At 45.7% G+C, this 27,055-nt stretch overlaps 1 protein-coding gene across 8 annotated transcripts in view; it reads left to right on the top strand.

Annotated features, from left to right (window-relative positions):
* The window catches only part of ENOX1 (ecto-NOX disulfide-thiol exchanger 1), a 524,830-nt gene that overhangs the window by 480,018 nt on the left and 17,757 nt on the right, over positions 1-27,055 (top strand). For all 8 annotated transcript variants that reach the window (XM_019650344.1, XM_019650343.1, XM_019650337.1 and 5 more), the window contains one exon: positions 23,448-23,550. In XM_019650344.1, coding sequence (XP_019505889.1) covers positions 23,448-23,550 — 103 coding nt within the window. The remainder of the gene's footprint in view (positions 1-23,447; positions 23,551-27,055) is intronic.

The raw sequence follows: 27,055 nt of genomic DNA, 5'->3' as shown, positions 1-27,055 counted from the left end.
TTTACCTTTTATTTGGTGTGTGGAAGGTGTGCGGAAGAGGGGGTAGTCTTATACGGCGAGTATATAACAAACTCTGTATTTTGAGTGGAAATGTTAGGGAGTCGTCTTATACGCCCAGTCGTCTTATACGCCGGCAAATACGGTACCTGGTGTGGCCATGGGCTAAAGAACACGAGAACCTTAAGGATGCTATTATTGGGGTTTCTTTGGGCTGGAAAATCAAGAATGGCTTCCTAGGCCTGTGGCGTTTGGGTTTGGCATTGAAGAGTGGAGAGGACTGAGGAAGAAGAAAGCGAGAGGAGATAGCCGTTCATTCACAGCTGTCCCTGGGAGACACTGTGACCTAAGTAGGGTTCGTCTTCCCATTCCAGCGTTTCATGACTGCCTTTCTGACCCTAAAACCCTTCTCCAGGATCCTGTTGCCCAGCAACACACTGCTGCCCCCTAGTGATCCAGAATTTTCATATGCGCTCCCCTCAGAGTCAGTCCTTCTGTGCCTCCCAGGGAAGCTGCTGTTATTCCAATAAGCCAGACCAAGGGGCAGTGTGCCTCAATTTCCTGGTCTGTAAAATGGGGGTGATACAACTCGTCTTTCCTTCCTCCAGGCTTAGTGTGAGAAGCAAGTGAGGAAATGGTGTGGAAGCTTCCCATCCCGCTGTAATTGCGAGGTTCTACTTGAGCAGGATGTTGTCGCCATTACAGACTCACCTGCTACCTGAATTAGCTTAGATGGTTTGGGTGAAGATAGGCCCACACGATATCGAGCCCGTAGGCTCAGTGCTGAGGAGTGTCAAAAGGCATTTGTGATCAAATGGGAAAACTGAAAGGAGGTCGGCTTTGAGGCCTTTGGCCCTTTCTAGAGGACAATTTTCAGATTTTAAAACAACTTCTCTAGAACCCATGATACAGGGCTTTGTGATCAACCCACAGAACTGACCGATGAAAGATTGGGTTCAGGTCCTGTCGGAGGGGGGACCAGCACCTTGACCGAGGGAAGGTGAGGTATTTGTGGAGTGCACGTGCCAGCCACCACTGGCGGCCACCTCCGTCACTGCGCAGAGGGCTGGGCTCGAGTCTACAGTCACTGGCTGTTTTGTCAGGGTTCCCAGGAGCTGCATTCTTCCCTTGTCCTTCTCTTTGTCGTCTGCAGTGTCGTCGCCTTCGGGCAGTTTTCCTAGCATGTCCAGTAGGGTTATGTGAAAGTGAAGAAACAAAAATCATGTATCTAGGCCATGCATGGGGAGCACTGGCAAAATATTTTGTCACGATATTTTTAAATGTCTGAACTGAGGTCTGGGTGTCGTGGGACGTTTGCACCAACCCCATGGGGGTCAAAGGACACTGAGAGGGTTTGAATGCATTTTGATCATTGAATCAGCTGTGTGCCCTCTTTGAACATCAACTTCCTCATGCTTGAATGTGCTAAACCCCTGGCCTGGCATATGCCCTCAACGAGCATCAGTCCCTCTTCCTGCCCCAGTACCTACAGGACTCAGGGTAGCAGGCAGTACTCGGACAGGGCGCATTTTAATGCAGGTCATGAGGTTTACAGCCTCTGGACCCGAGGTTGTTGACTGAGACACATAGATTTTTGCAGCGTATAATTATTCACATGTGAGGGAAGAGATTTACTCTGTTATCATTTATTAATAATAATTATGCAGCCGACTGGGGTATTCTCGTGAGAGTGATGATTGCTTTTAAAAAACGATACTATTAGAAATGTAAAAAGAAAAAGTTTGCAGGAAACTAGGAAATTCCAGAAAAGAATACAGAAGGGAAGAAAAATAACTTAGGATTTCATTCCTCAGAGACAACCACGACTGACATTTCATTTGAGTTCATCCCTGCCCTGTGGGTGTATACATATGACCAGAGGGGAAAAAACCACAAGTAAATGAATAAATATTATCATATTGCCTTCAGTTGTGTACCATCTTGACTTCTCATCATACCATAAGTATTTTTCTTGTCACCAAATTTTCCCGAAAGACATGATTCTTAATGGCTGTGTAATGTAGATATGAAATAATTGAATATACGCCTATGTGTTAAGCATTTAACTTCCCATTTTTGAACTATTATAAATAATGCTGTAATTAACGTGCCCATAAATCTTGGTCTGCATGTCTCATATTTGTTTCTGGGGGACTCTGTATATTAATAGCTGTGTCACAAAGTCTGGCAGGGAGCTTCAGACTTACACAATCGTTTTGCATTCAGAATGTTGCAGCAGGAGACCGCTTCCGGTAGCCATGAGTCATCTTGGAGGGATCCCCTAAGAGATATGTTGGCTCTTATACTTTACTAACAACTTTTGCCTTAGTCTCGGGAGCTGTCAAGTGTATGGGATGCTAGCCACATCGGGATTTGGTCAGTTACTATGATTTTTCTATCATGTTTACCTTTTATTGAGTAGCAACCGTATCTGACCAACACCTCCTTGAGGTCCCCAAACAGAGGCACCCTTGTGAAGCCCACCTTTGTCCCCGTATCACAAGATCTTCTGGGAGCTTGTGCCCATGAGACAAGGTTTCTGAAGGCTAATCTAAAACCATTAGAACCAGAAACTGAGATCGAGTGCAAAGGCCTTGCTTTCCACGAGGACGGCCCTCACTGAATTTAAACATCTTGTGCTTTGTATTTGGAACTGGGTGTATTAAGAACAGTGGGGTGGTCCAACCTTTAAGGTTTAAACTTTCAACCCAAGTTGAAAACTAGCCTTTCTCACAGTTCTTCAGAGATTTCACTTATTCCCCATCCAATTTTCTTTCCAAAAAAAGCAAAGCTGTATTTTTTTGATCTCCATCTCCCAGCGGTCTGCCAGTCCCTCGGTATGCCGCATAAAAAGCCTGGTCCCTGGTAATTATGTATAACAGATATCAAAATCTTAAACAAGATAACCTGTCCTCGCCTAGCATCTTCTATGATGGTCTTCCTCCCGCCTATGGTCCTTACATGCATATGTTTGGTGAGAAAGTGGAGGGGAAGGGAGAGGAGGACATGAGAATTTAGGAACAAGGAGGAGGAATTCAATCAAGTGGCGGCTGAAGCCTGCGATGTATAGTCTAGCTCGGGCTAAAAGGCTTCCCTGCGTTTTCTCTCCTGCCGTCCTTGCTTCTGCGGTAGGAAAGCTGCTGCCCCACAGCCTCTGTTTGGACGACGCAGGCTCACACACGAGGGTTAGCGAAACCATGTGCGACCTGTAAGGAGGCTTAATTTGTGACGCTGAACGTTACCGCTTTCAAGTAGAGCACCCTTCCCACCCCACAACAAAAGAAAAGCACAAACGAGAAAAGGCTTCCATTTTTCATGTGGCCCCCGTAAAAGTAAATCCCCAGAATTGTCCTTAAATCTGTCGTTGTAAAGATGTTAGGTGTGTACGGAAGAAATACTGTGTGAAGAACATTCTTCCAGTTTAGTTCACTGCAGCAGAAAGCAACTGCCAGCCGTTTATTGTAATGATGTGTGTGCAGCACCCCTGCAGGCACCGAGGGCTTTGCCCAGTTTCCAGTGTGACTTTTATCCTTTAAGCAGGTAAGCACGAGAGGTCAGAATACACCCTGATGCGTTAAACGAGGCGAGAAAGAAAAAGAAAACCTGCAAAGGCAACAGGCTCAAACCTCTCCTCCCATAACAACTCGCCCCGTGCTCCTAGGGACCCGATACTGAACTGGGAGAGGAGTGGACAAGACAGTAAGGAGCGCACACCATTGGGATGAACACCTCCCAGGCCCACCCCGCAGGCTCTGCCGGGGAACAGGAGCCCACCACCCAGCGAGTGTGAGCCTAGCGGGAACCGCCTGTGAGATGCAGGGAGCAACAGTTCTTCTAGCCCCTGCATGTCTTCCTGTCGCTGTCGCCTGCTGCCCTCAGCCTGTACAGAGCCAGCTTGTGTTCCCACATAGCCTGCCGTCCCTTCTTTACTCAGTAAGCCAGCAAGTATTCATTGAAGGAGAGAGCTAAGCACAGGGGTTTAGAGCGGATCTGGGTGCCATGTGCCTGGGTAACAATCCTGGCTCTACCCCTTACTATCCGGGCAACCCTGAGTGATGGACTGAACCCCTGAAGCACCATTATTTTCACTTTTAAAAGGAAGGTGATAATCACACCTACCTCATAGGGTTAGCGTGAGCACCGCTCACTGTGCTGATATGATCGGCACATGCTGGGTGTTACTATTATTCCAGCCTTCCGCATGCCTGGTGCTGTGCTGGGCTCTAGAGCTCTGTCGGTGAGCAAGACGTGTGTGGTTCCTGCCCCAGCTGGAGCTGACACTTGGCCCTTCCCAAAGCTAGTCCACGGTTTCATCCCCCAGGACCCACTCTCCCTGCCTTCGGGTTAATATCACAGTGGGAATAATTTTATTTGCATGTTTCCAAAAGCTCTCTGGAGACAAGACCTTTACTGGAAGGATGGAGAGGAGAATCTGATGGGAATGGGGTGCAGTGTGTGGGTATATAGGGTATAAGACCCCTGAAAATCTTAGCTGGAAAGTCGGCAGCCAGAGAGAGATGGACCCATGTCTGTAGGTGCCTGAGGTTACCCTGCTCCGTAGGTATCTGAAATCAGTAAGGTAGACTTTTCATGAACTAGTACTTCCTTTACCTTGTAATGCACGACCTTGCTCACATACTAAGTGCTCACACCTGCAACTTGGCCTCTTCCTCAGGCCCCAGCCCCTGTAAATCATTGCTTTCCTCCTGCTGATATGTCCTTTCCCACCTCCACCCGCATGCCCCCACCAGCTGCCTCCTTCCAGCTGGCGTGCCATGTTTCCTGCTGTGAAATCCATACTGCCACCTGAAAAGAAAGAAAAACCCACTCACATCCCAACCCAGCACCTCTGAAAGAGATTGATGACTGGAAGCGTCCCTGTTCGTACACCCACTTTCCAGCACGTGCAGACCTCCAGCAAAGGATCAGAGCTGGAACTGCTGTCCGAACCAGGCAGGAACTGGCTCCGTGCACGGTTAGTGCTTTTGTTTCCAGTAAGCACTCAAGAGAAGTTTCCTTACCAGGTGCCTCCCTGCCAGGTGACAGTGTGTTTCACAGCTGGAACTCAGGGCTGCAGTCCATCCCTGGTGTCAGGACAGGAGCTGGTAGGACCTGCTCTGCCATTCGTGGACTTGGAGCAAGTAACTGGATTAGCACATGTGTAATAAAACTGACACATTGGGTTTCGAGAAGTGAAAATGCCTTCTTCCCAAGGCCAGGTTAAAGAAAACCAGGCAAAGAAGACGTAACTCCCAGCTCGGTGAGGTGGTCTGCCATGGCCGTGGTTACCTACACAGCTAAAACCAAGCTCCAAAACAGGCGTTTTCCTCTTTGGAGAGCATACTTCCCCTGAAAGGGTTAATGATAATCCTACCGATGTAGAAGCAACAGCAATTATTGAATAGAAGACTGGTATCTTTTATGGATCCAATATACATGCGCATAACTGCTCTTATCCTAAAAGGGCCATTTTCTTTGTGTGAAAAATGCAGAAAAATATAAAGAAAAAACAACCACCTGTAGTCTCACCACCCAGACATCCGTATTTCCGTTTCTTTGCATTTCCTTCATCGCTGTGTATGTGCACAAACATATATTTTTACCAAATTTACCGCACATCATGTGGGCTACTTTACAGCCTGCGTTCTTCCCTTAACAAATCACGAGCCCTTCGCTGTGTTATTAAATTAGTGCCTAATACTTGGTGCCACAGATGTGCTCTCGTTTATTTAATCAGCCCCTGCCGTGGGACTTGAAAATCATATTTGTTTTTGCTGTCACAGACAGTATGCGATGAATACTCCTTAACAATGTGTTAGCTGATTCACCTGCCATTGAAGCACTTTCAGAATGGAGAAGTTTTTCCACTTGATCGGGATTTAGAGATAGAGGTAGGCCCACTGATTCTTTTCAAAGATTAAAGCTCAGCCCCTACCCATAGGTGATGAAATGAGCAGCCAGTAATAATGTCAGGGTGTTACCACCTAGAGAGAGGGGGAGTTCCTCAACAGGGGAGGAAAGTAACCCCGAAAACAATTTGCCCTCTGAAGAAAAACACCAGTTGTGTGTACTTCGTGAGTAATTTGGAACAATACTGATGCGTGTGACTTGGGGTTTTGTGCTGTGAACCGGAGGACAGTCTTCTCGGTGCTCTAGGGACCCCAAAGCCTATTCTCTGCGTGGATCCAAGACCAGGCTCACGGGCCCAGGCTACCACGGCCCGAATGAGGCTTGTCTACCCTTTCGAGAGAACACATGTGATTGAGGATCTATGGAAAGGACGCAATGAGTGTTAGTCCCAAACTGAAAATTAGCTTTTATTCCTAATATGGCCAAGAAAATACATGTCAGCTCCCAGCCATCAACAAGACATGCGTGCATCAACACACAGACATGAGTTGAGTGCAAGGAATAGCATTCTAAAGTCGAATAAACCTAAGGGCCTCAGTCACAGAGCCCCTGCCTCCTGTGAGACGACACAGCTTAGCACTGCCTCACAACGCTGATTCAAAGCAAACAGGGAGACGGTTCAGGAGCGTTTGTGGGAAAAGCCAGGAGCCCAAAGGTGGGCAGAAGCAGTGTTTTCTTCTGGTGCCTTTGGAAGACAGTCGGGGAGAATAAGGAGCGTCCTTTACTAAAGCAGCATCAGTTCCCCGTCCCACCAGGGCGAAAACGCCGAAAACGGCCAGGAACAAGGAGACACCAGGAGGGAACGTCCCCTCTTCTCAGTTCTGGAAGCTACTCAGGGACCATAGAGCTTCCTGGATGTTTCTTGTGGAGAGTATTAAATATCCTGTGTGATCTCAACACCCCTGGCTTCTTCTAACCCCACGTGAGCCCAGGCAGGGGAGAGGTGTGAGATGTCTGGCCAGGGCTGGCGGCAGCCTGGGTCAGCCCGCCATCTGTGGCGCTGGCCTTTCTGGAGGACCCTGCGCTCAGCACTCCGCAGCCCTCCGGGGACAGTTCTGAAATGCTGCAAAGGGCGGCCAGTCATCCTCTGTTTCCACACACACGGCTCCCTGCCAGACCGCATCCATCATTTTGCCACCTAACTCACCGGCCTGGGGCGTTTCTTTGAGGAAATGTGGAGGAAGATGACAAAGAAGAAAGTAGGTGGGAAGGTGAGAAGGAAGAAGGAGGAGGCAAGAGGCAGAACTTTCCTCAGTTGCATCACCTTCTGCTGCCCGCCTTCTACATCGGCCCTGGCAGGTAGATGCACAGTGGCTTTCACCGTCGCCCACACCAGTCGTGAACTCTGCCTTTGCTTAAGGTGTATTTGGGGATGCACGAATATATACATTAGTGAAAACTTTAGCCAAAAACGAGGTTCTCAGATTTGAAGCAAAAAAGCTCAGATGTTAATCTGCAAATAAACTATCAGTGGGCTTGCTGGGAGAAACTGCAAAGATTGGACTTGGAAATGAATATGCTCAAACTACTCAATAAAGCGAAGTATGCTCTAATCATTCAACCTCAGAAGTCTCCCCAGCTCTGCTGGAGACGCCCCTCTTCCTCCCTTCACTTCGCTCTCTAGGGTCTAACAGGCGGGGACCACCCCGGCTGGGAGTTCACTGCCAGGGCAGCTTCCCATCTCTGCCTCCTGGCCTGCCCGCCGTGCCCAGAGGGACACCAGCCGAGAAGCTCACCGGGCACCCAACATCCGTTTGTTTGTTTCACCTGTAACTGAGCATTGTAATCAAACCTCCAGGAAGGTTGCAGACCTCACACTTGTGGGTTTAAATCTTTTTTTTTTTCCTAGCTGAGCCATCCTGCCACCTGTTGGCAGCTCAGCAGCAGCTCAGCTCAGGCCAGGACTCGAACCGCTGTTGCTCAGAGCTCACACTCTTGAGCGAGCTCCTAACCAACTGAGCCACTCAGCCGGCCCTGTGGGTTTAAATGTAACGTAGGAAATCAGAAAATTCCAGAACCTCAGCAAACCATCCCTCAGTGTCAGTCCCCTCCATATGTCCATAATTCAGACAAAGCAAAAGGTAAACTGCGAAGGAAAGAGTCTCCCCAAGGAAGAGGCCTTCACGCGTTATGTTCTTTATAGAAGGATCGCAGGGTTTTGCTGTAGAAACGGGTCTGTAGTTCTTAGCTGTGCAGCTGCAGGCCAGGGAGGTCCTTACCCGTCACCCTCTCTGTCTCTCGGCAGCTTGTACTCATGTGAAGTCATCATCACTGGGAAAATTGTAAGCAGTCCCTTGCCAGGTATATGGCGGCCGTTCTCAAAAAACTTTGAGAGTTCCCCTGAAAAGACTCACCAGCCTGGGAACACTTAATAGTTTTTTTTGTGTGTGTGGTTTTTTGTTTAGATTTCTGTTTGACTTTTTTTTTCCTTCAAGAAACCTCTATAACTGTCAGGCTTCCCAGCCCTAACATTGGCCTTGAGGAGATTTGTGGCTGTGGTGCTTAGCATCACCATTTATGACGTCAGCTTCCCTATGAGATTATGAGATTACAGGGTGGCTTTCTTTGTCTGGACGATTTCCAGACTGTTCAGTAGCTGATGAGCTACTTATGCCTATGAGACTCTCAGAATCTAATTTGCACAGGCAATTTCTTTCCATGCCAACTTTGAGAATGATGACTTCAAACTATGAGAAAGGTCTACGAGTGCAATTTTTGTGAGACCCCTAAACCTGTGTAGGTATAATTCCTCTCCCTGACACTATACACACAAATATACACACAGTTCCTGGACATTTTATGTAACAATATTCAAATCGGTGCCCGTGGTAAGAACAGAATCACTATTGGCCTGGTGTTGGGAATAGCTGTTGGCCTGGTTATGTTGAATAAATGACCTTAGTCAATAAGTCGAATTCAGCTCACTGCACCATTCATTAAAAATTCTGAATAATTAGGTTTTTTATTGATAATTCCACTTTCCTCCATCTGTCATGTCATCCTTTCTGCTGGTAATGCAAACTGCGCCTGTTTTTAAGCTCAATTCCTGTTTCTTGGGGCCTTATCCTCAGATCAGCCCAAATCAATGAGCGTCTCCTCCATATTCCCATGGTGTTTATCGTCACTGTAAACACGCTGAGCAGCCCAGCTGTGATAGGCCTCTCTCAGCTCAGGTGTAGATGCATTAAGGGAGGTGATGTGTATGGATGCCTTCCAGAACCTAACACAGAAATGAGCCTGTGTAGGTGGGTGCATTGGTAATATATTTAAAATACTAATCGATTGAGGATTGAGTTGACATAGCATTTCCAGCAGCTTCAGACAGCTCTGCAAATCTGTTTGGCCTGCTTTAGGCAGGAGTTGCAAATACTTTCTTCGGCATATTATCCGCAGGTGGTCTTGAAGATAAACACGTTTTATTCCGGCTCCCTTTATGTGTCCATAAATCCGGGGGATGGTGAAAGTTAGAATTGAGGTGGGAGGGGTCTCCTCATTCAGCTTCCGTGTTTTACAGATTTTAATTGGGGATCCGTTTTCTTGCCTCATTGTTGTATGTCTGTGAGTCTTATATTTTCCAAGGTGATACTGCTCAAATGTTAGCAGGCCACAGAGCCACAGAGCTTCTTAAAACACGGATGCTGGGCTCCACCCTAGAGTTTCAGGCTGGGCAGGTCTAGGCTGGGGCCTGAGATCTTGCATTTCCAGGAAGCTCCCAGTGCTTCCAGCCTGTGGCCCACGCTTTGAATACCTGCTACCTGCCGCCCACCCCAGTCCAGGTTAGGTGCTGCTGAGGGCTGCTACAGCACCCAGGGCCAGCCGGGTCACAGCTTCCATCACTGTGTTTCAATGCATTTTACACGCCTATCCATCCTCCAGCCTCTTCTGTTCTTTGAGTACAAGAAGGGCTATTACTCATTTCTGAATCTTGTTGTCTTATCACAAGACCTTCCATAAAGTAGAAGCTCAGTACATATTTGATGAATGAAGAATGATGGAGGTTCCATAAACTCCAGTCAAAGGTACTGCACTAACGTGTGCAGACACCTTAGTTAGTCTGAACGTTGAGCTTTGTTGCTGTTCAATCCAAAGAGGAAAACACACAACTCGTAACTGCTAGGCTCATAGGAATTCACGTCCATTTGGAGAATCTGCAGAAGATAGTTGGACTCACAACTAGCCATTTCTGAATGTGTCCATCTGAGTCCACGTGATGGGCAGTGCAGTGCATTGGGAGAACGCCCAATCACAGCCCAGTCCCTGCCCTCAAGGTGCACACGGCCCAGGAGGACACAGCATGTGACTGACAAGGAAAGTCCACAAAGACCGGCTTCGGTCCTCTCAGTAAGGAAGAAGATTCAGGATGGGATTGGGGCCTCAGCAAAGTGGAAAAGCTGTGATTCCCTGGGAGGCTCCTTGGACAGAAGGCAGTACAGACTAACAGCCCCAGAGTCTGGCCGCCTGGGGCCCGACCTTGGAACCACTGCTTTTCAAGTATGTGAGTTCAGAAGCTTATTTGTATCGCAATTTCTTCATCTGTAAAATGGGGATAATAGTGCCAGACCTGGCACCTGCCCAGCACCCAGTGAGGGCTAACTATCAGTATTGTCATCATTGCCACTATTCATGCTACAATACTTTCTAATCAGAGAACCTCAAATTCTACAGCCACCGGGCCCCATGCATCAGCAATCCCAAACACTTAGTTATTGGGATATTCCTCAGGTCTGGCATATGCAAGAAGGCAGTGAGGACAGAGAACTAGATTTTGCTGTGTTGGAAAGGGGGAGAATACTTGACGTTTACTAAGGCCTCACAGGATGCCTGGAAAACCTTGTGAAATTTTATTTCCCTCTAATAATAATTAAGTGCCTCTCTTTCTCGTTTATCAGACTGCATCCCATCTATTCTCATGACCTAATTTACCACCATAAAGGTCACAGAGACTCTAAATTTTAATATTATCATTAGTAATGTAAACTCAGCAGGTGAAAATTATGATAGTGGGTGCTTTGTAGCAGAGAAAAATAAGAAACGTCATACTGAGAAATGGACCGGGAAAATAACATGCCAGGAGCACCATAATACAATTAATCTTTACCAGCAATAGAGTCAGTATCATACAAGATAAATCAAACCGACTAATTCTGGATGCACATAAATACATTTAAAAGTACTTCACTTTAGTTTCTTCTGTTGGCTGCCCCATTTTTATTGTGGAGGAGATTTTTCATGTCAGTACTTTTTCAGGCTCTGAAGGAAATGGACTTGCGTAGATATGGCACTGTGGGTTACATTTTTTTACGGAGCGATGAGAAACACACAGCTGTTTTTGAGATAAACTGTATTTTTTCATTTGGTAACATCTACAGTGACATATAGTAAAACTAAAAATAAAATACTACAACCTACACTTCAAATAATGAATGGAGTTACTGGAATACAAAGGAAATTTTTTCTCATTTTAAGATCGTTTTCCTTTAATATGGCTGTCACAAAACTATGCCAAAAGAAAGTCATTTCACTGCCAGCTTGAGACCATAAGTTTAAGTGTGGTATGAACTGTGATAAGCATAATTAAGTTAGGATCCATGCAGCAGTGATGCTATTAGTATTTAATGGGAAATATTACAAAATTGAAATTACTCTTTCCCATTAAAGTCCTTGTTCTCTGATTAAAAGTATATGTAGGAATCTTATTTTTCAAATAAGAACTAAACAATAGTAATGTATACATATATGTGTGTACACACACACACACACACACACACACACACATATACACATATATATATTGGGTTGTCGAAAAAGTCATGACATATTTTTTCTGTTTTTCATTGCAAAAATGCATCATGACTTTTCTGACAACCCAATATATCACATTATATATGTGTGGAGGGGGAGGAGGGTTATAGATAAAATATAAAAGGTAAATATTTGAATATATGAGGTCTGACAAGCAAGTTCGTGAACTCATCCTAGAAAAAGTGCTACATACCTCATTGCTGAATATCACTACAGTCACCTTTGAAGTACACCCCTTGGGAAGCTATGCACCAACACCAGTGACTAGTCCATCCTTCAAAGCCATTTTGGAATCTTTTTCTGGAATGTCATTGTATTACCCTTGATGTCCTGAATGTCATGAAAATGTCTTCCTTTCCATATTTCCTTTATCTTCGGGTAAAGAAAGAAGTATTGGGGGCCAGATCAGGTGAGTAGGGAGGGTGTTCCAATCCAGTTATTTGTTTCCTGGCTAAAAGCTCCCTCACAGACAGTGCCGTGTGAGCTGGTGCATTGTCGTGATGCAAGAGCCATGAATTGTTAGCAAAAAGTTCAGGTCATCAACTTTTACACGCAGCCTTTTCAGCACTTCCAAATAGTAAACTTGGTTAACTGTTGGTTCAGTTGGTACAAATTCATAATGAATAATCCCTCTGATATCAAAAAAGGTTAGCAACAGCATTGCAACAAGTTCACGAACTTAATTCGTCAGACCTTCGTGTGTGTGTGTGTGTGTAAATAATATTTGTAATGAGAAAACCAAGAAAATTTATTATTAAGAATTAAAGTGAACTAGGGCCGGCCGAGTGGCGCGATGGTTAAGAACTCGCTTGGGATGCCAGAGGGCCCCGGTTCGGATCCCACATATGAGGGCCAGTGACACTGCCCTCTACAGCTAAGATGCTGAACAACAGCTCAACCTGGAGCTGGGCTGCCGTGAGTCGCCGGCGATGGCGTGGGCTGCAGTCCCTGTGGCAGTGGATTGCCATGGGCTACCGTGTGTGGCCAGCAGCCAGCGTGAGCGGCCAGCAGCCGCAGTGAGCGGCCGTCCAGAAGCCGGCGACTGATCTGCCTCGCCAGAGAAGAGCGCAATGATGGTGCCAACTTGGGCCAGTGAAGCTACGTCCTCCACAACTAGATTGAAGAACAAAACGACAGCAACTTGTCTGTTCCCCTTTCCGCAATTCCCTAGCACTGTTCCCATCCCCCCAATTCCCCAATAAAAATCTTTAAAAAAAAAAAAAAAGAATTAAAGTGAACTAGAAAATAGTCTTAAATTTTTGGAAAAGAAAGGAAAGCAAAAAAGTTGTAAGTTTATATTATGGTCTCCAAAAAAGTTAATATTTAAATTAAAAACATATTAAAAGCATTAATAATAGGTACAAATTCAAAATTAACCTTTTACCTTCTTTAAGATAGTAAAGAAATTATTTTACTTTAAAATGACACTAAGACAAATGAATTTAGGGATCAAAAGAACATGAAATACCCAAAGTGATTGCATTCTTTTATTCACTACCCACTGTATATATTCCTCATAGACTTAATAAATCACTGCAGGTCATGGGCACTGGCCAAACCCTTGGTATCAGTCAGTTTCACCTCTGAAGTTTATCCTCCTTGTGTAGTAACAGATTCATGTGATAGAATTCAACAAATATCACTGAAGGTCTACTATTAGTTCTTTTAAACATTTTTGGTTGCTGATTTACTAGTGCCAGGGACTGTGTCAGGCATGGGGGACATTGTTCCTGTGTGGTGAAATTACAGGTAAAGCCACCACATAAAGTCTCCAGGCAGGGACACTTCAGGGTGACAGGGACAACGGGTGTCCCCTGGGACTGTGCAGGGTAAGAAGAGAGACAGAAGGTGAGCTGCAGAGTCACTCCCAAACGCTCTCGTAACTCGCACCTAGTATTTCTAGCTGCCTTTCCAAGATGTCACATCCAATATTTCCGAAATATTGGCGTCGGTGCTTCTCACTCTTTCTGAGCTTTGATTCTGGTGTCGTTATCTTGCTAGCCGTCAGACTTGACTCGCTTAAATTGCTTTAACTCTCCCTTTTTCTCTGCTTTGCACACACAGAGTCAGCCCGCTTTTCCTTTTGAATGGCTTCTGTACCCCCCCTTTTCTCCTTTTCTTGCACGTCTGCAGTTCTGGGCGTGTGGCTGGACCTCCACATGCCCTCCCCCAGCCCCCCACCACCACCGAGCCTCTTCGCCAGCTCAGCTGTCCCACACATGGCCCACATGCGGCCACATGGCCCACACTCGGTCTGAGGAGGGCTGCTTTGCCCTTGACTTTCCTCCACTGACATCTTCCAAAACAGGACAGCCTGTGTGCTTCATCTTCTTCACCGTGTCCCAGCGGCACTCAAGGAGTCACACCATAAGTCACGCTTATACACAGGAAGTCGGTCACCACCTCACAGCAGGAGGCGGCCAGGCCCCATCCCTACTATCACTGCTCCTGGAACAGGCCCTGCTGACTTCCGCCCTGCTCCCCTGTGCATTCAAAACCACGCGAGAGCCACTGATTATCTGTCCAGCCTGGGGCCCCGCTGGCTCCTGACACGGCCAGGACTGCCTGCAGCCCTCAGGAGAGTATTCAATCCCCGTGCTCCACAGGCATTTTTTAACACACAAGGGTTATATGTCTGCCGGGAAGGCAATCAAGAGAGGGAGCCTAAGCCCAGGACTTAAGGATCTGCAGCGAGACAGCATTGGTTCAAGTCCGGGGTCTGCTTCTTATTAGTTGTGTGACCTTCAGCAAGTCATTAGCCTCCCTATGCCTCAATGTCCTCATCTGTAAAACGGGAAAGCAATAGTCCTGACCTCACAGGGCTGTGGTGAGGGTTAAAGGAGTTCATATTGGTAAATTCTTATAATTCTACCTGTGCAGAGGAAGCACTCTATAAGTGTTCTTCAAATAAATACAACCAAGGCTGACCAAAAAGGAAGGCCGCCAGGAGACGTGCTGCATCTGGATGTCTCTAGCTCCTAAACCACACTGTCTTTCTTGAAAGCGCCCTTTTTATGACCTGTAACTAGTTCTCAGCTATGCTAATGTCTGCAGTTGGAAATCTTAGAAAGCACGGTTCTTAGAGTTACCTAAGAACATAAGGCACGCACTCCGGGGCCAGCAGTTGAGCCCCAGTGAGGTGGAACGTCTCAGCGTGTAAACTGTGGCCGCGTTGATGAAGTGGCTGGACCTTGACCGAGGGCCGGAGCCCCGCACGTCCGCTTCCAAGTTCTCTGTCTGAGGCTGAGGCCTGCTGGGCCTCTGGCCTCCCCTCACGCAGACCCTAAACACCAAAGGCTCCCGGGGAAACATCGCAGGTGGGGGTGAGCCCACGACCTCGGAACTGGGGGTACCGAGCTTCAGCATCTGATCCTAATAACAGGGCTTGGGGACTTCTAACCCACAGAAAATTCCGGAGGTCCTGTTGGCTTCTGGAGATGGATGAATTCTCACTTTCTCTTAAACCATGAGAAACTCTAAAGCTTAATCACTCATTCTCCTCCATCCTCTTTGCATCCATTGGCATTTATGTGGTTTTTCTCCCTCTGCCTTTTCTTTCCGTTCTCATTTTTCTGGGCACTGAAATCCAGGATAAGGACATGTTGTCTGTACCGAGGGAAGGGCAGCTGCAATTCAGGGACCCGGCCACAAAGCAGGCATGAAACGCGGGACCGAGAAGACGCCGTAGAGGTCATCTCCTTTGAGTCTCTTTCTACAAATAGAAATAAGGCAAGGATCCATCGCTAGTCAGTGGTGATTCAGACCTGCCAGGCGTGTGCAAAGCCATCATTTGTTCGCTGTCTCAGGCCACTGTGTGTGTGTCAGTCCTTTATCAGCCACTGGACCCTGCTACAGGCTAGTCCCTGGCTCCCGAAGGGAAGGGTGAGGTGCCAGCATTCTCCTTTCTGACCACAGCTCTGATCTTCCGAGGGAAAGCTTGAAGGTCACTGGAGGCGGGAATACCACTGGAAGGGTTGCTTTTGGTACTTTGACCAAAACACTGTGAGTAAAGGGTACGGAAGTAGCTGATTGGCAGCTTGACTGTGATCTCCAGGGCCCCCAGCTCCATAGAGTGTGATGTGTAAGAGTAAGGTCTAGCGGCAAACAGCAAAATCAGGCCATGGAGCAGTGAAAACAGAGGAGCGGGAGCCCTGTGGTGTGGCCTCTGCAGAGTGGGAGGCGGCAAGCTGAATCCTACCGTGCAGACCTTAACAGTTGTCCCACTCGCCTCGCAGCAGTCGCTGGAGAGGCTGCCAGCCCTCGGAGGGCCACCGAGCAGTCCTGCGGTGGGGGTCTCCCTACTTACTGTGTATAGGAGGGGAGGGGTCACTCAGTATGTTATTCAATGAAGTAGACAGCTACTGGCTGTACATATAGCTCTTCAAAATGACATCTGTATGTCAATGACTTCTTTTTCTTTCTTTTTTAAACTATAAGGATGCCAGTATAACGGCATTGCCACAGATCATTTAGAAAACAGAAAATATGTACTCTTTGAACACTGCCACAGTTAGTGTGCATATTTTTGCACACATGCTTTTATATGACTGAAGTCAAAGTCGTAGACAGAATTCTTGCATGGATTCAGGACCGCACGTATGTGTTATGCACCTCTTCTGTATCCAGCCAGCCCTGTGAATAATAAAAGTGAATGCTGATGATACTAATGATGCCACCATATATTCCTAGATGTTTGTAATTTTCAAAAGCACCATCTCACATGTGGCATTTGGGCCTCATGGCAACTCTGGGTGATGGGCATAGGTTATTACTCACGTCTTACAGAAGAGGAAGTTAAAAAATGCCCTGAAGTCATCCAGCCCATAAGTAATGGTGGCAGAATTAGAACACAGGTTCCGCTCGGCCAGGCTGCTGCTGCTTCTCGGATACAGTGGCTGCCCTAAAGGAGTTGCTTGTCTTGTTGAAGAAACACACACAGGTGGAAGTCCATTCTGTCTACATGTGTGCATCATCAGCTGCCGTATAAGCGACATAGGAAATGTGTTGAGATAAGGAAACCTTACAAGGAGCTTGAATGAGCGCCTCTGACAGAGATGGCACTTGCACTGCACATACAAAGGAGTCCAGGACGTGATGAAGAAAAGGGAGAACAGGGCTTGCCCAAGGCCAGCCAGTCCTTAGTGGCAGAGCCAAGGCTAAGCTGTGTCTCTCCTACCAGCTCACAGCCACCTCTCATTTGGCGTTTCACCTGGGAAGTGGTAAATGCAAGCAGGCCATGCCCAGCGGTCAGTGAGGATAAGGAACAGAAGCTAAAAAGTTAAGTGCAATGACAGCTGAGCCCCTGGGAAGGAAGGAACTCTGATAGAAGGAAACAGAGAAGGAAAAGTGGTAGCCGAACTTGGGCAAGTTAGAGTCGAAGATGAAGAAAGCTACCGTCTTCTTCGTGTGCGCTGGGCCAACAGAGGGAATGGGACAGCCAGGGAAGACCAAACAAAAACTTAGTGAGGAAAACGAAAAAAGAAAAAAAGGACCTTTTATGTAACAGAAGCAAGTGAGGCAGATGGTTTAAGAGGTGCTGATGTCAAGTGATGTCAGATTACGGGGTAAGAGGGCTGCGAAAATGCAGGCTGTCACTGAAAATCATTCAGAGGGCAGCTTCATGGGATGATTGATGAGAAAACTGAGATTTCCGGCGGGGAGGCTGTAGGCACAGTGGGGGCCCACCACATGTTCAAGAAGCTTTGCAGTAGAAAGTAAACAGCGCCAAAGTGAAGGAAGCCACAGGAATAATGAAATGAAGGGAATAGCAAAAGGATTTTATAAACTGGGGAAGCCATTATTATTGGTTCTTGAGGTTTGGATGGGTGGAGGCGAACAAACACAAAACAACAAAGTCCAATCCTACCTCAGTAAATTACTGAAAAAGAGCTTCCCTAAGTGGATAAATTACTTTGATCATTTCTCAAAGTAATTGATAAGGACTCTCAGAGGGGAAATGTCTGCCTTCACGTAGCTAACTCTTTAGAAGTCCTTTTTAAAAAGGCCACGCTGTCTCTTTTCTAGTTATTGAAAACCTCTTCCAGCCCTTTAATGAATCCTTCTAAGTGTCACAGAAATTAAAGGTAAAGGTAAACTGAGAAAAGATTTATGAGACAATCTTGTCCGTCCTCCTGCCAAGTGTAGAATTGTTATGTGTTGTGCATTTTCTAGGCTGGAGTGCTTTTCAGTGTGTCAAGTAAGCGGTGTTCTCATCACCTCCCTTAGAATACTATTTCATAATCCTGTTGACCTCTGGAGGCAAGCTTTTTTTTTTTCCTCCTTTACAAGAGGAAGTTTTACTGTCAATTACTTACCTTAATAGTTTCAGAATTTGCAAGGAAACTCTTGATCCGCATCCCAATGGTTCTTCCCACTGTATACACTTAACCACGTGTCCTTCACAACCTCCTTCCCTCCCAACCCCAGGTACCCTTACGCCATCCTATGAGCAGTCTCTAAGCCCCTGGAACACCTTTCCAGAACAACTAGTAGACACATCCTTTTTTGGTGCATATTACATCCATCTATTGGTAAAGGATTTTAATGTGATAGATGAAAAAGAGTCTTCATAATTTTTTGTTTCTAATGGTGAAACTTTCCCATTCTGAGATTCCTTCCATTGTCCAGAGATTTGGGGTGGGAGGAAGTGTTAAGGACAGTGAAGGTTTTAAGACAAGGGCAAAGCCTTGCTAACTGATGACCCAATGTCCCAGTAAAATGTGTTGTCCAATAACTAAATATATTAAGTCGGAACATCCCAGGTAGAGAATATGAAACTCTTAAGATAGGACTTAAGACTTGAACCATGTTTTTTCCAGAGTTAAAGATGCAGCATAAACTGATTATGTCCTCTGATATCCTTGAAAATGTGCTATCTCAGTGTTTAATATTGTGGTCAATTTGTCCCTACTGTGATGGGTTGTTTTCAGAGAAGGTTTTGGCAACTGTCCATGTGAGGTTTTATCATGTGCTGCCAGACAGCTGTCCTGGCTTCATCAGATTTCTCCTCATGGATCTTACAACCTGATCATCCTCCCAGAGAGGGGCCCAGGTGGAAGCCTACACATCCAGTGGGTTACACTACAGGAGGGCAACACTGAGCTTGGGGAATCCACCTCTTTTATTTCAAGCAGTAAACAAGCCTTTTCTTTGTCCCAGGAGGAGACATCAAGGCTGCATGCTACAAACACAAACCTGAGAAATGTCCCATAAACACACCTGTCAGGGCATTGCTGAGTACATCCTACTTTCCTCCAAATAGCTTGACAAGATGTCTTGGAAACCTTAAGTTCAACATTTCCAAAATTGAACATGTCATCTTGTCCCATACTTGCTTCTTTCTCTGTTTTCCTCTTCACCAAGCTACCCACTCATTCTCATCATTGTCCTCATCCTCAGGTCACCAGATACTTTTTACTCCTATCTCATGGTTTGCAAACCACTGACTTGGTTTGGGCCCTCATCATGGAAAGGTATAAAAACAAATCGACTATTGCAGTAGGCGCCAACCTGGCACCCCTGCCTCCAGTTTCACTGCCCCCAAACCAATAATCTAAAGTTCTGAATTGTTCATGTAAAGTTTCTGCTGAGTACTCCTCACTGGTTAAGGCTTACAAACAAAACGCAAACTCCTTCCCGTGGTCTGCCTACTCCTCCAGCGCCCTGTCAGGCTCACTTCTTATAAGGTTTCTTGTAGACCGTTTATAAGAATTGCTTGCTGGGCCCTGAGTAGGCACATGCTTCCTGCCACTTTGGACTCTGTGTCCTTAAAACTTTAGCATTCCTTGGCATAGAGTAGGCATGGGCTACATGCATGTGGCATAAATATGCATTGAGTGGCTAAAAGTAAAAACAGGCTTAGCTTAAATGCAACAAGGGTTGGTTTGGGGAGTTACGCAGTTCCACATTTTCTCTGTGAATTCCCTTTACCTTACCAGTTAAGACGATGGAGCTCTTTTGACAAACACTGGGTGATAATTCATAGACACTAAGTATAAACATGGAAAGAGAGGACAGATGTTGCTTGCATCTACTTTGTAGTTTGTAGACTACCCCAAACTCACAACCCACCAATAATTATAATTGTCTTATTTAATTGAACAACCTGATTATAAACACAGACAAATCAAATTAACTTAATTTTTCTAAGGAACCCTGATTAATGAGTCATTAAATCATCCCTCCCCCCCCTTTTATATAGTGGAAAAAGATAAAAGCACAGAACATCATGTGGCTATCTAAAATCATTATCCTATCTCCCAGCCCTTAAAATATATCCATATTAACTTGAAATTTTGTCTCTGGCAAAATGTATGACTCTCCATTCATCCATCTCATTAATTCTGTGACTTTATCAGCAAGAGTCTGAGCTTTTGTATCCTGCCCGAGGCGGACTTTAGTCACAAGTGGGTCCACTTCACTAAGTGATGTTAGAGGCCTGCATCTCTAGTTAACATGCTTGGACACCCCTTTGGCTATAATAGAAATCTTCCTTTGGGAGATTCTTAGGCCAACTCATTACAGTATGCATGCACTCCTTGGAGCCTGCCTGGTCAGCCTCGTTAAGTACAGTACCGCTTCCCAGCATACTTTTTTCCCTCCTGGAGAGTCAGAAAAGCACCTCCATCTCCACCCTGCACACAGCTCACAGTGGTACCCACAGGCTGAAGTATCTGCCAAGCCTCAGGTCTCTGTCAGGCCCAGGCATGACACATGACTGTGGGAGCCTTGCAAAGAGGTGTACCCTTGATGGTGACCGTGTAGGAGCACACCGTTCATGGTCAGCAAAGCACAGGCCAAAATATTCAATCCTGAGAAATATGTCCACAGAGGGCCGGCTGAGTGGTGCATTGGTTAAGAGTTGGCTTGACACACCAGCTCTGAGCAGCAGGGCCCAGGTTCAGATCCCACATGAGGGCCAGTGACACTGCGCCCTCTACAGCTAAGATGCTGAACAACAGCTCAACCTGGAATTGGGCTGCCATCTGTTGCCAGTGGTGGCGTAGGCTGCAGCCCTGCTGCAGTGGGCTGCCATGAGCTACCGTGAGCAGTCGGCGTGAGCTGCCGTCAGCTGCTGTGAGCGGCCGTCCAATGGCCGGCAAGCGACTGCCTCACCCGGGAAGAGCACAATGATAATACCAACATGGGCCAGTGAAGCCACATCCTCCACAACTAGACTGAAGAACAAAAGGACAGCAGCTTGTCTGTTACCCTTCCTGGATTCCCCAATAAAATCTTTCACTAACTAACTAACCAACTAACTAACTAACTAACTAACTAAATAAATAAATAAATAAATAAATAAATAAATAAATAAATAATATTTCCACAGAAAGGTAATCCTAGTTCTTGTCTTTCCATCCTCATCAGCCCAAAGCTAAACCATCATCAAAGCAACCGTCACTGGTAAGCCACACCAGCTCCCCGTATACACGTTAATTCGGAGCATTTGTTGGGGCCTGCTCAAAGTCCCCCTTGTTTTATGACCCCATCTTTGGACATGGGGACAGGTCCAATCTCTCAATTATTGTCACCTTTGTTTCCATGGTTATTGCTTTGCGCTTCCGAGCAGTTCCCTCCAATCACCACTGCTTTTCCTCTTGCTTCCGGACATCCTGGGCTCTGATTGAGCATCGGACTACTGTACACTATCGCACTGTACAGTGAGCACACAGCAGCACAACTGTGACAATGTCGGGCAGACACGGGAGCTACTTCCGTGATTTGTTCGCATCTACGAATGTTCGTAATGCGAGGTCCGTTCGTATCTGTGAAAGTTCACAACTCGAATGTTCGTAAGTCGGGGACTTTACTGTATTTGTGTTTTTCTGCAGTGATACAATCATTGCCTGGTTATTATTTTTGCATCCTCTCTCCTCCTAAACCTATGGTGGGAGACCTTTCCAGAGCCTGTATTCTGCTCAAGTCTTACCCTCCCAGTGCCAGACATGCGAGCCCAGTGCCATGTCCCTGTGGGACCTATTTGTCTTTAGGGCAGACCACTAAGAGAACTCAGCACGCCCCCATGGAGATGAAGTGTTCACATAGCCTTCTGTGCTCTAATTGCCACAGTGTAATCGGAAAATACCATGTGTAGTTTCACCACAGGAGGAATTCGTATCCTCTTCCCGGTAACTCCTGTTTATAAAATGTGCTACTTGCGTCTACATAAACCTTTGGGTCTGTTCTGATTTAAAGTTCTTGATTGTGTTTCTGCTGGGGCTAATTTGCAGAGTTCCTTGTTGAGAGGCATAAGAGCATCTTTCTCCTCTAGTGACCTTTTATGTCCAGCGGGCTCCAGACCTTCCTTAGACGGTTCCCGAAACCCTTTCTGATAGTTGTCCTCATGGGCACTCCTACCATCAGCCTCGGGCCTCATTTGGTGCCCTCTGGTCAACCGAGGCCTGCCTTCTGATCTATCGCTGTGACCCCCTCAATTCTTTACCCATCTTCCCCACTCAGTCTTCAGCAGGTAAGTGAGACCTTTAGTGGAGCCTCAAATGTCCACCAAGTGTTACCAGCTGCCAGTTTCTCAGGAGAACCTTCTTTCCCGGCAATTTCTAATTATCCCTGATTTATAATGTGGTAGGTCAGAGGTCAAAGTCAGTTCATAGATCTATTTTGATTGGCATGAACTGAGGGCTTTTCTTTTCTTCTTTTTTTATTTGAATGTCTCCAGATGGGGTTTGTGTTCTTTACATGCTCAGCATGCCCCAAACAATCTTCTGTATCCTCTTACCTGGCCAATTTTGTTAATTTGTATATTCTATATAATATTCTATAACCAGTTCCAGTCCTGGTAACACCTGCCAAACCCTTTGCCCAGACCTTCTAAGTTCTCCTTTGTCCCTACCTACCCTCTGTCCTTTGAGCAGATTCCCCACCATCTGCGGGAAGCATGATCCTTAACTCTTTTCTCCGTGTGCTAGTCTTTCTTTGAGACCTATCTTCCAGTGAGAAATGTTTCTCCGACAAGATTCAACTACCCGAATGACCCTACTATCCCATATATGCAGGTCTCTTGTCATTTGACTTTTTGTTAAGTCACTCTGCGTATTTTGAGTCCTAACATCAAGTCTGGAAGGATACGAGTTAAATCTTTTTCTCTGGTTTTGAATTTAAAAAAAAAGACTGTAAGAAGAACTAAAAATAGCCCAGCCTCAGTGTTTTATATGTTATTGGTTTGCTGTACAATTCTTCATTTTTAGTTTCCAAAGAAAATTTCCCAACCTTTGCTTTATCTACTGTTTGCAGTTGTGTATAAGGATATAGACCTACTCAACTTAAACGCTCCTAACCACGGCTCTGTCTCCCCTCCCCAGTGGCCCTGTTTCCCCGCATGCTCACACAAATTGCTAGCATAGTATTATAAATCAGCCTGTGTATGCTTTTCGGGAAATTTTTCCTATTTGAAATAAAACACGTTAGAGCAGCTACAGTCAAATACAATTTTTACTAGCACAGTTTAATCAAAATATGGACAAAACAAGATAACTGGCACCAAATTTGCCACTTATGCAGAGAATTACTTGGTTTGCTGGGAGCTGTAGCCAGGAGCCTAAGTGTTAGAATTACTTTCCACTGTTGGGCCAGTAGATTAATTACTTGTAAAAGTTGAACTTTAGTTATAAATGACAGTGATGACCTTTTTTACAGCGTTTAAGTGACTCGGTGGCTTTTATTGAAATATACCAAATCTACATAAATACCCATACATGTTTTGTTTTTTAACTTTACAGGAGATCAATGTCTTGACAGTCGCATTGGTCAACCAAGACCGAGAGAGCAACATTGAGAAGAGAAGTCAAGGCCTAAAATCAGAGAAAGAGGCTCTTCTAATTGGTAAGGAAATTCTGTTTTCCTCACCTGTTCTCCTAAATAATCCTTAGGTACTCCACTTAAGTACCATATAAGTAATTCACCTCCAACTTGTTAACAATTTAAACAGCTTCGCCTTCTGGTCAGAGGTGAGATGAACTTCATCAAGACTCTATTATGTACATTTTGAGTTAGGAGTGTACAGGCCAATGGGGGGTTTGGCTCTTCTGAAACCATGTATATTAGTTGCTTGTCCAACATAAAACTGAGTGCAAGAAGACAGATTAATTTGCATCTGACATGTTACAAATCTGAATTTCAAAATTTGGACACATCACTCCCAACTGGAGACCAGGTTAGGTCCAGTCCAAAAATTCCAAACCAAGCCAGACCCCCAGGCTCATGAGAGGCCACATCCTGAGGCCAGGCCTGTAATGCTGACCGGAGAGGGACATCCAGGACAGGCTAATCCAGCTATATACACAGCAATCGTAGTTATTTATGAGGGTCTGTGACACTCATTTATCTGGGCAAAGGCATGTATTCTTTCCAGACGTTCTCATGACCATTTTAGAAAATTGGAGTCTTTAAATGCATGTAAGTTAGGTCCATATCACAGAAGATCCGTGGGATTTCACTGATCACATAATCTGGAGCTTTACAGATTTGGACCGTGTCCCTTGCAAGTTCAACCTGTCTGTCAGATTTTCTGCTTGGAGGTTAATGGAGACAAGGATAGGTTCCAACTCAACTAAAAAATATAGGCTCTTAGAAAGCACTTTGTTATTGTGATTTCTGGATTATTTATTCTACAATCAATCCTTGTGGACAGGTTGACATATAATTGGACCTAAAATAATTACATTTTTATGAGGACATTGCAGGGTAACATTTTATATCTCCCAACACACTAGATCAGCTTGACATGGCCTGGTGTCTATGCCAGAGCTCCTAGTTCATTTCACATATGGCCTGCATGTTGGATTTGGCATTGAACTTGTGTGGGATAAAATGAGTCAATACTTTTGATTTAGGACCAAACCTTTGGAGCCGTATTTGGCTGGAAACCACTGGCTATTGTTTTGAAGGAGAGTGGGTGAAAATGGTTTTATTGATAAGCAAATAGCTTTGAAGAGATGTTGACAGAATAACTCTGGGTCTGTGTCACTCCATCTTTTCTTGCTTTTTAATCAGTTCTAATACAATAGATTTCCAAGCCCACCAACCCTGGGGCCCCCTGTCAGTGCTGGTCATCATTGTAAATCCCACCCAGAAACAGTAAAAACCTTCTCAACAACTCTTTTTTATGAAGCGGCTGTTCTTTAAAACTTTCTCAGACCCCTGAGAAGCGTCCTCAGATTCTTCCTGATCAGGCAAACTTCTTTACATCCCCCGTGACTCCTGACGATGAGGACGTCCATGTTATGGGAAAGCAAGAAGCGTCTTTCCATCAGGCCCTCCCCTTACACCACCGTTTCCATCACTCTCACCACTTCACACACCTGCACACGACCAGGGCATCTCAGCTGGAACAACCCCCTCCTCCATGGGTATGAGGAAGCAGAATGGAATGTAGAGAAATGCACTTAGAAAAGTTCGAATGGGGACGTTTTGGTGTTCTCAGTGAACAGTTGAGACTATATTTAGGCTGCACCTGAGAGAAGTCATCTGGGGAGTGTGTTCTTCTCTAAAAGCTACTGGCCACAAAGAATGAGTCATTGACCTAAATCTTGTCTCCAAGACACCCATGTCCATATCAGTAAATCAACCAACATTTGTCAAGAGCCTACTGTAAAAATTACGAGTCTTCATTGTGGAAAGCAATTATCTGGGCAGCCTGTTTAAAAGGCAGAATGGTCAGACCCACACAGAGAGATTTTGTTTATTGTAAAACTGACATCTGAGGTGACACAGAAGCGGGTACTTCTGGGACCATGTTTTGGGAACTACCGCCCTGCCATATGCTGAGAACGGTGTTAGCGAATGGGGGTGATGAGGTGATCTCTTTCCTCAGGCAGTTCATGGACTAGTGAGAAAGAAAGCAGTTAATGACAATGAAATGTGGTTCCCACTAAAAGCAGAAACACAGAGAGGCTACTTGTGATAGATGCCTCGTGGGAAGGAAGGATGCCTGGGGTTTCTCTGGATAGATAAGGGAGCTGCCAAGACCATTTCAGGTACAAGGAACAGTTTGCTGAAAGTCTCAGGGGATTAGTTAAAATAAGACAGACAGACAGATATTTTTAAAAATGCACTGTGCAAGATCAGGTGTTGTACTCACCAAATAAGTGGAACAAACTGCTTTATGGGAACTTAAATCTTTTTGGAATCCCAAGACACTGAGAAGCATCAGCCCAAACCCCATGCGCTGGATCAATCTCCTGCTGCCCATCCACAGCCTTGCCTCTCTCCGTTCTCACAGATGCTTTTTCACTCAGCAGCTGCCCACAGACAGCTGTCCCCTTGTGGCTTTGTGGGAAACCCAGATTTTACAGAGCCTTCTAGGGAGACTGGCTCCCCAGTTCATTGTCCTCGGAGCCTTTCGTATGGGCAGCAACATGAAGCAAGAATATTTCAGGTTGGCTTACAGTCAGGTCTCCATTGGTTTCCAGCAAGATATGACTGTCTAGAGCAGCGGTTCTCAACCTTCCTAATGCCGCAACCCCTTAATCCAGTTCCTCATGTTGTGGTGACCCCCAACCATAAAATTATTTTCATTGCTACTCTATAACTGTCATTTTGCTACTGTTCTGAATCATAATGTAAATATCTTTTTGTTTTCCAATGGTCTTAGGTGACCCCTGTGAAAGGGTCGTTCGACTCCCAAAGGGGTCGCAACCCACAGGTTGAGAACCGCTGGTCTAGAGAGACAGCTGTTGCTCTGCAGACCTGAGGTTCCCATGGCTGCCTCCCTCCCCCCACCCCACCCCCCCCACCCCCAGTGAGCTGATAGGCCTGGGGTTTTCTGAGGTTTCCCAGGAGACTACCCACCAGCATAGATGTAGGGAAAGCTAATCTCGGCCAGATCCTTACAAATTGACAGAGGTTTGGAACAAAATTCCAAGCAGCCCGAGGAAGGGGCGCGTATTCCAGTAGGATCCCACTTCTCATTCAACATAAGAAGAATACTGCATTGACCAAACTGAATGTACAAGCTGATATTTTGGTCTCATCAGATAACCAGTAAAAAATTTTTTAACGTCCATAAGAGTAAACGAGGGCAGTGGGATGGATTGGCCCTGTTTGCAAAGCACAGTTCCTGATGGTCTTTAAACAGTGCTAAGCCAGGGAGGCCCACACTGAGTATCTGTGGATGGAGGCATCTGATACACTGCGCAAACCGCTTAGCCGCCGTGATATAATTCCTCACATTGTACAGACTTAGGAGGTTTAGCTAGATGGTATTTTTCAACTCAGTATTCATAGTCTATGAGGACTGTTATGGAAGCTGCATTGCCCTTAGGCAGAGATCTCATATGTAAGTAGAGGTCATACTATCAACATATAAACATGAACTCTACTATCTTAC

This window comes from Hipposideros armiger, unplaced genomic scaffold (assembly GCF_001890085.2).
Source record: "Hipposideros armiger isolate ML-2016 unplaced genomic scaffold, ASM189008v1 scaffold_139, whole genome shotgun sequence".
Lineage (NCBI taxonomy): Eukaryota > Metazoa > Chordata > Mammalia > Chiroptera > Hipposideridae > Hipposideros > Hipposideros armiger.
Note: the sequence above shows the minus strand (reverse complement) of the source record. Positions and strands in the feature narration are given on the sequence as shown.